We start from the raw sequence: 12,756 nt of genomic DNA, 5'->3' as shown, positions 1-12,756 counted from the left end.
GCTATCAACGTTTTTCCTTCTGACAGATTTCTTTCTGAAGCACAGTGTTGCCGTCATGACTGTGCGGGAGCTCTTTGAATTTGTCACAGATCCATCCATTACACATGAGAACATGGATGCTTATCTCTCAAAGGTAAGACAGGGAGAGGAAGGAGGAATAAAAAATAGCAGTACAGGTTCAGTATCTCTTACCTCAAGTGCTTGGGACCAGAAGTGTTTCAGATTTTGAATTTTTTCCAATTTTGAAATATTTGCCTTGTACTTACCCTAGTTGAGCATCCGAAATACCAAAATCCAAAATCGTCACTGCTCCATTTGGCATTTCATTTGAACATCATGTTGGTGCTCAAAAAGTTTTGGATTTTGGAGTATTTTAGATTTTTGATTTTTGGATTTGGGATGCTAACCAGTAATTGCATTTGCTTGACACTTCTGAGGGACCCAGATTGCATAGTGTAGTTTATTCATTTTGACAGCTTCCTGACACCTTTTCCTTCTTACTTAACAGATGAAGAATCCAAAATATAGCAAAACAGCCAACAGCCAATGGTAAAGCCAGGTTTTTTTTTTTTGTTTTTTTTTTTTCCCTTTCCTCTCCTGAGTCAACTTGATAGCCAAGGTTTTTTTACTTTAATTATCTGGCAAGATTACATAGACTGTCAAAGTTTGTGAAAGTTTAGTAAGAAAACTCAGTTTTTTGGTCATTAATTCTTTTCCCTTGTTTCTCAGAGGCCTTTCTTTTTCTTTCTTTTTCTTTTTTCTTTTCTTCCTTTTTTTTTTTTTTTTTTGAGACAAGATTCCGCTCTGTCACGCAGGCTGGAACATGGTGGCAAAATCTTGGCTCACTGCAACCTCTGCCCCGCAGGGTCAAGTGATCCTCCCAGCTCAGCCTCTGAGTACCTGGGACTATGGACACATGCCACCACACCCAGCTGATTTTTGTATTTTTTGTAGAGACAGGGTTTCATCATGTTGCCCAGGCTAGTTTTGAAATCTTGGCCTCAGGTGATCCACCTGCCTCAGCCTCCCAAAGTGCTGGGATTACAGGTGTGAGCCACAACTCCCGGCCTCAGAGGCTTTTCTGAATATATAATTTTTTAGAATTCTGGTAAAAAACATAATATAAAAATTTATTGCTTTAACCATTTGAATGTATGGTTCAGTGGCATTAAGTACATTCACATTGTTGTACAAACTATCACCACAATCTGTCTCCACACCTGTTGCATCATCCCAGAGGGATACTCTGTACCCATTAAGTAACAACTTCCCATCCTCCAGCAATCACCATTCTACTTTCTGTCTTTGTGAATTCACCTACTCTAGGTACCTCTTATAAGTGGAATCATATAGTATTTGTCTTTTTGTGTTTGACTTATATCACTTAGTATGATAAGGTTCATCCATGTTGTAGCATGTGACAGGATTTCTTCTTCTTTTTTTGTTTGAGACAGGGTCTCACTCTGTTACCCAGGCTGGAGTGCAGCGGTGCAATCTTGGCTCACTGCAACCTCCACCTTCGGGTTCAAGCGATTCTACCACCTCGGCCTCCCCAAGTAGCTGGGACTACAGGTGCAAGCCACTACACCCAGCTGATTTGTGTACTTTTGGTAGAGATGGGGTTTCACCATGTTGGCTAGGCTGGTCTTGAACTCCCGGTCTCTAGTGATCTGCCTGCCTCGGCCTCCCGAAGTGCTGGGATTACAGACATGAGCCTACCGTGCCCAGCCTAGGATTTCTTCTTTTAAGGCTGAATAATAGTCCAGTGTATGTATATACTACATTTTGTTTATCCTTTCATCTGTGGATGGACATACAGGTTGCTTATACCTTCTGGCTATTCTGAATAATGCTGCTATGAACATGGATGTATAAATATCTCTTCAAGACCCTGCTTTTAGTTCTTCTGAATATACACCCAGAGGCAGAGTTGCTGGATCAAGTGGTATTTCTATTTTCAAGTTTCTAAGGAACCCACCATACTGTTTACTATAGCGGCTGCACCATTTTACATTATCACCAGCAGTGCTCAAGGGTGTTAATCGCTCCACATCCTCACCAGCACTTATTAATCTCCACATCCTCACCAATACCTATTATTTTGTTTCTTATTTTGTTTTGACAATGAGAGACCCCCTAATGAGTGTGAGGTGTATGTTATTATGGTTTTGGTTTGTGATTCCCTGATTACTAGTGATGTTGAGCATCTTTTCATGTGCTTCTTGGCCATTTGTATATTTTCTTTGGAGAAATGTCTTTTTTTTTTTTTTATTTAAGAGACAGGGTCTCTCTGTCACCCAATCTGTAGTACAGTGGTACAATCCTGGCTCACTACAGCCTCAACCTTCTAGACTCAAGCAGTTCCCCTGCCTCAGCTGCCTCAGCCTGCTGAGACTATAGGCGCACACCATGACACCCAGCCAGTTTTTCTTTTTCTTTTTCATTTTGTTGGGACAGGGTCTCACTGTGTTCAGTCTGGTCTTAAACTCCTGGGCTTAAGTACTTTTTCCTCTCTCGGCCTCTCAAAGTTCTGGGGTTATAGGCATGAGCCACAGTGTCCAACCCCATGTCTTTTTTTAATCGGGTTTGGGTTTTTTTTGTTGAGTTGTAGTTGTATTTTCTGGATATGTCAGATAGGTGATTTGCAAATATTTATTCCCATTCTTTGACTTGTCTTTTCACTCTGTTGATTACAAACTTTGATGCACAGAAGTTTTAAATTTTGATGCGATCCAGTTTATCTATTTTTATGTTTGTCTGTGAATCACAGTTTTGAACACATGGCATGTATGCCCCTCCATAGGTTTTCAGGTTTGTTTGTTTTTGGGACGGTGTCTCATTCTGTTGCCCAGGCTGGAGTGTAGGGGTGCAATCTCAGCTCACTGCAACCTCCACCTCCTGGATTCAAGTGATTCTCCCACCTCAGCCTCCTGAGTACTGGGATTACAGGCACCTCCCATCAAGCCCACCTAATTTTTGTATTTTTGTAGAGACAGGGTTTCACCATGTTGGCCATGGCCAGTCTCAAACTCCTGACCTCAGGTGATCCACCTGCCTCGGCCTCCCAGAGTGCTGGGATTACAGGCGTAAGTCACCGTACCTGGCCAGGTTTTCAGGTTTTATCCTGTCTTTTCCTCTTTTTCCATTTCCTTGTAATACCTTCCCATTTCTGCCTTTGCTCAACTTTGCTCTGCCTTGTGAACTTTAAAATTCCGGTTAGAAAGCTCTTTGGAGGGGGATTTCAGCAGAAATTGTTTTCATAGGTATAGTCTCATATAGCTATAATAGAAGTAGTCACATTGTGTCACTTATTATACTAAGTTCTTAATTCTGTCACCCTCAATTGTGAACTTTTATGAAACAGGAGTTTCATGTATTGCCAAGTACCCAATATCTGGCCCATAGTAGGCAATCACATCTTTAATGGAATAAATAAGTGTGTCATTTTTATTCCTCAACTTGTTTTTCTTTTTTTTTGGAAATGGAGTTCCCTCTTGTTGCCCAGGCTGGAGTGCAATGGGGCAATCTCCGCTCACCACAACCTCCGCCTCCTGGGTTCAAGCGATTTTCCTGCCTCAGCCTCCCGAGTAGCTGGGATTACAGGCATGCGCCACCATGCCCAGCTGATTTTGTATTTTCTATAGAGATGGGGTTTCTCCATGTTGGTCAGGCTGGTCTTGAACTCCCGACCTCAGGTGATCCACCCACCTCGGCCTCCCAAAGTACCGGGATCATAAGTGTGAGCCACTGTGCCTGGCCTCTTTTTTTTTTTTTGACGAAGTTTCACTCTTGTCACCCAGGCTAGAGTGCAGTGTGCAATTTCGGTTCACTATAATCTCCATCTCCTGGGTTAAAGCAGTTCTCCTGCCTCAGCCTCCCCAATAGCTGGGATTACAGGAGCCCACCACCACTCCTGGCTAATTGTGTGTGTATGTGTATGTGTGTGTTTTGAGATGGAGTCTCACTCTGTAACCCAGGCTGGAGTGCAGTGGCACGATCATGGCTCACCACAACCTCCACTTCCTGGGTTCAAGCGATTCTCCTGCCTCAGCCTCCCGAATAACTGGGATTACAGGTGCGTGCCAGCATGCCTGGCTAATTTTTGTATTTTTTAGTAGAGATGGGGTTTCGCCATGTTGGCCAGGCTGGTCTCGAACTCCCGACCTCGTGGTCTGCCCGCCTCAGCCTCCCCAAAGTGCTGGGATTACAGGCGTGAGCCACTGCACCTGGCCTAATTTTTGTATTTTTAGTAGAGATGGGGTTTCACCATATTGCCCAGGCTGGTCATAAACTGTTGATCTCAGGTGATCTGCCGGCCTCAGCCTCCCAGAGTGCTGAGATGAGAGGCGTGAGCCACCGCGCCCGGGTAAGCACTGATTTTCATGTCTAAACTTAAAAAAAAAACTCTGCTCCCACAATTTTTTCCTTTCTTCTATATAGAGAAGAGAACAGACACTCAGTTTTACAAACCAAAAGAACCCTTTGGAATCTTTGTCACCCTCGTTTCAGTCATTGTTTGCTCAGAGAGCTTCTTTGGTGGTTTATACTGCAGCAGCAATAGAGTTGTATATTCAGGATTTACAGCCAGCCAGCCTTCTTTGCAATTCCCTTTGCCCACTGCTCAGGATTTAAGGAATGGTTCTTTCATTCTTTAGGTCTCTGTATTCCTTTAGTAAATGCTAAAGCTTTTACTAAATGCAAAAACTAATTATTTAAATTTAGTAAAAGTACCATAACTTTTGAAAAAGGGGAAGCTAGGGATTCCCCAGACTAGAAGAGCTTGATTTATTGTTACTTTTGGGTTGATGGCAGCCTTTTTGGTGAGGTCTGTGCTAGAAAGGTAACTTATACCATTAGAACTCACTAAATGCTTTCATAAGTGTGAGGAGGTGATACTTATAAAGACTGCAACAAGTTTATACCAAAACTGGAACATGGATATGTTTTCTGCAGTTGGAATGTAAAAGAAAGTCATTTTTATTTTCTTTCCAAGGCCATGGAAATAGCATCTCAAAGGACCAAGGAGGAAAGGTCTAGCCAAGATCATGTGGATGAAGAGGTAGAATTTATTATCTGTTCACAGCCTTTGGAAACACTTGTGTTTTGAGGTTTTTTTGTTTGTTTGTTTTATGTTGCTAGAGCATAAACTTGATTTAAATACATAAGCAGCTTTTTCAAATGATGGTAATATTTCCTTGAGATGTATTATGGTAAATGATTTAAGTGAGCCAAGTTGGATAGTTTACATTTCACTGTATTGGTCCACTCAGCAACCTGTTAGCCCGTTGTCCTAGATGGAGAAAATTTTTTAAGAGCCTGTTAGAATGTAGGAGTCAAGAAGGAAAAGCCTGTTTTTAGTTTGCAAATGTGAGTTTTTAAATGAGTTAAGTATTGATTCTAGAAATGTTGTAGATTTTAAATATTATGCTTTGATAAAAATGAGTCAGGGTGTTTTTTTGTGAGGGAGTCATAGTAGCCTTTTTAAAAAATTCTCACAACTCTTAATGGTTGACTCTGAGGAGCCCTGTGTTTGTCGGCAGCTCTCCACCTTTTTCACTGCAGCAGCTGGGTATGTTTTGTAAGGCAGAGCCAGTCAGCGCTTGCCAACTGTAATTCCACCCCTTTCCCTCCTGCTCAGAAAAGCTTTTTGGAACACAAATGAAGGAGAAGTGTTATTCTAAGGATAACCTTGAATCAGCTCTAATGTTGTTTTTTTCCCCCTCCTTAAAATAAGTCATATGCAAAATTTAGTGTTCTATCATTAGTAGTGTTACTTTTGGGACACCACATCGCAGATGGGACACCAGTGTGTGCAGACAGCTTGGCTAAGCATCAGCGTTGGGGATGAATGAATATATAGATTCCCCTGTAACCTGATGAAGGAGTATGCTGTGTGAATGTGAGAAGTATATGAATAACAGTTTTGATTTTGCTTTTCCTCTCTGTTAGGTTTTTAAGCGAGCATATATTCCTAGAACCTTAAATGAAGTAAAACATTATGAGAGGGATATGGACCTAATTATGAAATTGAAGGAAGAGGACATGGCCGTGAATGCCCAACAAGATAATGTAAGTAGATTGGTTGGTGTGTAGCAAGCAGCTCTTCAAAAGTAGTAGGGGACTGTCCCAAACCTATTCGGGCCTTTTAAGTTCCCCTAATCTTGGATGTTGGCTTCTAGCAAGATGACTAACTGTGTTAACTTGTGTGCACATTGAATGTAAAGGGAATTCATTGGAATTTATGAGAGGAGGTAACACATTTGAATGAGTCCAACAAGTTATAATTGTAGAAACAAGATTCAGATACAAGTTTAGGCTATTAATGGTTATTATATGAGGTCCATTAACATATATTTCTTTAACATACATCATTCAGGAAAAATTTCTTTTTGGTAAAGGGCCAGATAGTAAATATTTCAGGCTTTGTAAGCCAAGAAACAGAATTAAGGTGATTCCATAGGTCCTTATGTAACAAGAGAGAAAAAACTTCACCCTCAATTTGTATTCGTGAAATTAGAAATACTTTAATAATAATTGAATACACTTGTGTAATACAAGTATACTAAAGAAGAGTGCAATTATTCGATGTGGGGCAGATAATATTTGGCTTAATTGGGGCTGAAATTTTGTGTTTGCTATCTTCAAATTGATGGCAAATGTTTATCTGTAAAAACTACCAGGTAGGCTGGGCGCAGTGGCTTACACCTGTAATCCCAGCCCTTTGGGAGGCCGAGGTGGGCAGATCACTTGAGATCAGGAGTTCGAGACCAACCTGGCCAATATGGTGAAACCCCGTCTCTACTAAAACTACAAAAATTAGCCAGGCATGGTGGCGTGCTTCTGTAATCCCAGCTACTGGGGAGGCTGAGGCACGAGAATCACTTGAACGTGGGAGGCGGAGGCTGCAGTGAGCTGAGATTGCACCATTGAACTTTAGCCTGGGCTATAGAGCAGGACTGTCTCTCAAAAAAAAAAAAAAAAAAAAGGCTGGGTATGGAGGCTCACGCCTGTAATCCCAGCACTTTGGGAGGCCGATGTGGGTGGATCAGCTGAAGTCAGGAGTTCAAGACCAGCCTGGCCAACATGATAAAACCTCGTCTCTACTAAAAATACAAAAATTAGCTGGGCATTGTGGCGGGCGCCTGTAATCCCAGCTGCTCAGGAGGCTGAGACAGGAGAAACTCCTGAACCCTGGTGGCAGAGGTTGCAGTGAGCCAAGATCATGTCACTGCACTCCAGCCTGGGCGACAAAGCAACACTCTGTCTCAAAAAAAAAAAAAAAAAAAAAAAGAACAACTATGAGGTGGCTGGTTGAATTTGGCCAGTAGATCTGGTAGACAGAAATAATATAAACTTTCTGTGTTACAGTGAGATTAATTTTAGATACCTTTGTATAATCATAGGAGATGTTATTTAACCCACATTGTTCTTAGTAGTACAATATGCATATTTCATTGTCTAGTTTTATGTTGATCCTTATTTTTTTTTCCTTTTGGTTATAAGATTCTATACCAAACTGTCACTGGATTGAAGAAAGATTTGTCAGGAGTTCAGAAGGTATGAAGAACATGTATTACTGTTCGTTTATGTGAAAACACTTATAAAGGATATAAAACTCTAGTCATATTGTTTTTATTATTTAATATTATTAGAACTAAATTAATGCTATTTTATATTGTTAAAATTTTATATTTGCTTTCAAAGTCTGTGGACATCTTCAGAAATGCCATTTTTATGTTCTTTCTAAACATAGCACTGAAATTTGGAAATTATTTTTCTGTCTCTGAATTGTTCTGTAATTGCAGGTGAGGTATTTATCTTTTTGTATTCTAGTTGTCATTTGTGGAGTTATTAATGATAGCCATTGTGCTTCTTGATGGTTTTTACAACCAGCTTAGGAAAACTGTGGAATGTGGTCTCCTACCAGGATATTACTTGTTAAAGAACAATCTCATGAGTTCAGCAATCCTGCTGTGCTGGATTCCTGTAATGTTCTTTTTTCTTAAAACAATCTTGTTTTGTTTTACATTTTAGAAGGACAGGGATTAAGTAATTCTAACTTAGGCAGTCATAAAAGCAGTCTTTATTTCTTCAAATCTTCCTAATTGAAGACTTAAAGGATCACAGTTTGCTTTCTTAAAATCATGTCTTTTCTGTGGAAAGAATTGAATTAGGGGAATTCTGGTATTTTGCATTTCTGAGTTATAATAACAGGTGTCATAAGGAAGTTATGCTTTGGATTCCAGAGCATGAAGATTTTATTGCAGCAAGCTAGAAAATCTTGTACAATTGACTTCTAAAGATCTGTTTTTTTCCTTATAAAAAGGAAACCTCACTCTTAAAAACTGCTGGGAAGCACTGTATTAGACAACTGCTAAATTTCAGGAAGTAGTGAAAATTTCTCTTCTTTGAATATTGTTTTCCCTCTCAATTGGATTAGTTTATTGCTAGAAATGTGGTTCACAGGAAAACAGCTGTGAAGTTATCCGTATAAATCTTTATTTTCTACCTCTATGTATATTTCGCCTCCTTCCCAGTCCCAACTAAATGCCCCTGATCAGCTGAAAGAAGCAGAACGGTTTTGTCGTTGGTCTAGGTCACGCAGTAAAACCCTGGTTCCTTCATTTGGGTATGTTCTTGAGCCTTACTTGGAGTGGCTACTTTCATATTTCCCTCCTGATGTTCATTCTGGTGTTTTAATGTTTCAGTACAGGATGTTAGTTTTTAACATGTATTTGCGAGCCTAAAATCTGAATTCTGGCATTAACACATTTAGCAACAACACATAACTTGGTTTATGTGTTGTTTAGAATTACATGGTTTAGAATAACATGGTTCTTTAATAATTTCAAGGTCCCTGCACTCCTAGAAAATCAAGTGGAGGAAAGGACTTGTTCTGATTCAGAAGATACTGGAAGCTCTGAGTGCTCTGACACAGACTCTGAAGAGCAGGGAGACCATGCCCGCCCCAAGAAACACACCACGGGCCCTGACGTTGATAAAAAAGTAAGCAATGAGATACATTCCCCTTTTCTTTAGTGTGGGAGCACGGCGGCTCTTGTTTCTCTTTGCTCAAGGATCTAGCTAGATTGTGATGGCTGAAAACATTATTGATAAGTACCTCTAATTACAGTTTTAATACCTAAGTGTGAACTTGACTTTTGGTGGTAACGTTATCTCAAGATTGGACTGCTCATCGGAGCACCTTGGGCATTGCCTAGAGAGCACGCACTAAATTCCGTACATTTCGTATGAAGTACAAGTGATGTTAGAGTTGACTCAGGGTAAATACTGAAGAGCCATTTCAGGGGGACTTATAGCCCAGCTTGATGTTTCTGGAATCTGAAAGACTGTATAATAGTCCCCGCTTCCATGCTTTCACTTTCTACTGTTTCAGTTCCCAGCAGTCAGCCTTGGTTTGCAAATATTAAATGGAAAATTCCAGAAATAAACAATTTATAAGTTTTGAATTGCTCACTGTCCTAAGTAGTGTGATGAAATTCATGCTGTCCTCCTCCATCCTGCCTGGGATGTGAATCACCACGTGGTCCAGCGTCTTCACACTGTCGACACTCCCCACCCATTAGTCATTTAGTAGTCTTCTTGGCTATCGGTTCAGCTGCTGTGATGTTGTGGTGCTTGTGTGCAAGTAACCCTTACTTTGCTTAATAATGTCCATAAATTACAAGAGTAGTGATGTTGGAAGTTCAGGTGTGCTTTAGAGAAGCCATAAAGGTCTTCCTTTAAGTGGAAAGGTGACCATTCTTGACTTAGCAAGGAACTCATGCCTGTAATCCTAGCACTTTCGGAGGCCAAGGAGGGCAGATCACTCCAGACCAGTCTGGGCAACAGAGTGATACCCTGTCTGTTAAAACATTGGTGATGAGCACCTGTGGTCCCAGATACTTGGGAGGTTAAGGCAAGAGGATCCCTTGAGCCCAGAAGTTTGAGGTTCTAGTGAGCTGATCATGCCACTGCACACCAGCCTGGGTGACAGAGTGAGATTCTGTCTCAAAAAAATAAATAAGAAAAGGAAAAGAATCATATGCTGAAGTTGCTGAGATCTATGATGAGAATCTTTTATCCGTGACACTGTGGAGAAGGAAAAAGATGTTTGTGCTGGTTTTGCTATCTCACCCCAAACTGCAAAAGTTAGGGCCATAGTATGTGATAAGTGCTTAGTTAAGATGGAAAAGGCATTACATTTGTGGGTGAAAGATGTAAACAAAAACATCTTCCAGTTGACCACACCATGTTGCACCGGAAAGCATTGAGCCTATACGAAGGTTTCAAAGGTTTCAGCAAGAGTTCCCCTGAAATGAGTGACACCAGGCCATTTACTGTAAGGAACAGTTAAACAGATTCAGGAATAGGTTTGGACTAAAAAACAGAAAAATTACCAGAGAGGCTGCATCTGCCAATGAATAAGCTACTGTCACATGAGTATGATACTGTGGGATATTTTGAGAATGAGAAAGACCACATTCAAATAACTTTTATTATAGTATATTGTTACTATTCTATTATTAGTTATTATCTCTTACTGTGCCTAATTTATAAATTAAACCTCATCATAGGTATGTATATATAGGAAGAAACATAGTATATATAGGGTTTGGCACTATCCACTGTTTTAAGCATCCACTGGGGGTCTTGGAACATATATCCCCCATGGATAAGAAGGGACTCTTGTATTTCTTTAATTGCTAGCCATAGACATAAGAGACACTGCTGACTGAATGCTATGTAACTATTATTATTCCATCTTAGTCTAATCCTTTAAACCATATACAATGTGGGTCCCAAGACTTCTGAGGGACATACTCAGCTGCTAGCATATTTTCTCATATGTCTACTAGAAATACATATTTTGTCTCTTTCCAATGTCTGTTTCTGTTAGAATATGGAACTTGTAAAGAAAAGTATTTGCAAACATTTAATAACATTCTTAGGGATATTTCTGTTTGGCTGTCTTCACATTTCTATTAAGGAAGCTCAAGGCCAGTTATGGTGGCTCATGCTTGTAGTCTCAGCTACTAGGGAGGTTGAGGCAAGAGGGTTGCTTGAGCCCAGGAGCTTGAGGCTGCAGTGCACAATGATCCTGCTACTGCCCTCCCGCCTGGGTGACAGAGTGAGTCCCTGTCTCTAAAAAGAACAAGCTCAAAGACAATTTTCACCCCAAGTTCTCCACCAACCCATAATCATTTTCTTTTCTTTGTTTTACATTACACTCACTTTTATTCTTCTGTGTGTATATTTTATTTAGTTATAATAATAAGAAGAATACTGCAGGTGGGTGCTCATGCCTGTAATCTCAGCATTTTTGGAGATTGAGGTGGATGGATCACTTGAGCCCAGGAGTTCGAGACCAGCCTGAGCAATCTGGTGAAGCCCCATCTCTACCAAAAAATACCCAAAAAAACCTAGCCAGGTGTGGTGGTGTGCGCCTGTTGTCCCAGCTACCCAGGAGGCTGAGGTGGGAGGATTGCTTGAGCCCAGGAGGTGGAGGCTGAAGTGAACCATGATCATACCATTGCACTCCAGCCTGGGCGACAGAGCAAGACCCTGTCTAAAAAACAAAAAACAAAAAAAATGCATACTCCAAATGAATGAAATTTGGCTTTTTTGTTTGCTTTTTACAGGAAAGAAAAAAGATGGTCAAGGAAGCCCAGAGAGAGAAAAGAAAAAACAAAATTCCTAAACATGTGAAAAAAAGAAAGGAGAAGACAGCCAAGACGAAAAAAGGCAAATAGAACGAGAACCATATTATGTACAGTCATTGTCATCAGTTACTTTTCTCGCCTGAACTCTAAGCTGCGTCTGGAAGATGGCTTATTGATTTTAACCAAATTGTCATCATGTCTGTCTGTGAAGACGGATTCAGTGTTTTCATGTAATTATGTAAAAAACTCTAAGCTCTAGAGTCTAGATCCAGTCCCTGACTCTGGTGTTGACAGAGGATTTATTTAAGCTATTATTTTAATAAAGAACTTTGTACATTTTTATTTTTATATGTTTTTCTCTTACAAATATGTTTTCAGAAGCATGATAAATATTTAAATGTCAATATCTATAACTCTTACGTGAGTGTCCAGAGGCATTCATGGGAAAATTGGTTTTGCTTTCTTTGTACACACCAGAGACCCATCTGAGGTCATCTGATTATAAGGCCATGTTTATGTAAAGGGAATTTCACTCACAATTCAGCTGGCTGTTGATTTAATCATTCACTGCAACTCTGCCCTTGTGTATATTGGTGATCATTTGTAATGCTCTTACACTTCATCTTTAATGTTCTTTTTGGAGCTAGGACCTCTCAGTTCATCAAGTTTTTTACATTCAATCATTTGGCATATTCATTCATTCATCAAAAATTTGAGTATTTTAGTTGCTGGGGATACAGCAGAAAACAAACTAGGCAAAAATTACTACCTTTGAGTAGTTTACATTTTGATAGGAAGATAAGACATTAACCAAAATAAGTAAAAAGTGGTGTATCAGCAGATGATAAATTATATGGAGAGAAATAATGCAGAGATGAGAGGGCGCCTATTTTGCAGGAGTTTGCAGTTTAAAATAGGGTTCCTGGAAAGGCCTTACTGCGGGCCGATACTTGAGCAAATACTTGAAGAAGGTGAATCGTGTGCATAACAGGAAGGAAGAACATGCCAGGCAGAGCAACCAGCAGTTGCAAAGCCCTGAGGCAGGAGTGTACGTGACAACTTCCAGAAACAGAGCTGAGACATCATCATCAAG

General features: G+C 40.2%; 1 protein-coding gene across 1 annotated transcript in view; it reads left to right on the top strand.

The window, feature by feature from the left end:
* Nucleotides 1-12,005, top strand: part of LOC105487429 (RIO kinase 1) — a 29,001-nt gene extending 16,996 nt beyond the window's left edge. The window contains exons 12-17 of the mRNA XM_071097672.1: nt 27-133; nt 4,994-5,059; nt 5,950-6,069; nt 7,504-7,557; nt 8,854-9,006; nt 11,643-12,005. Of these exons, the coding sequence (XP_070953773.1) occupies nt 27-133; nt 4,994-5,059; nt 5,950-6,069; nt 7,504-7,557; nt 8,854-9,006; nt 11,643-11,753 (611 nt within the window). The 3' untranslated portion in view covers nt 11,754-12,005. The remainder of the gene's footprint in view (nt 1-26; nt 134-4,993; nt 5,060-5,949; nt 6,070-7,503; nt 7,558-8,853; nt 9,007-11,642) is intronic.
* Nucleotides 12,006-12,756: the final 751 nt, after the last annotated feature.

This window comes from Macaca nemestrina, chromosome 5 (assembly GCF_043159975.1).
Source record: "Macaca nemestrina isolate mMacNem1 chromosome 5, mMacNem.hap1, whole genome shotgun sequence".
NCBI classification, from domain to species: domain Eukaryota; kingdom Metazoa; phylum Chordata; class Mammalia; order Primates; family Cercopithecidae; genus Macaca; species Macaca nemestrina.
Note: the sequence above shows the minus strand (reverse complement) of the source record. Positions and strands in the feature narration are given on the sequence as shown.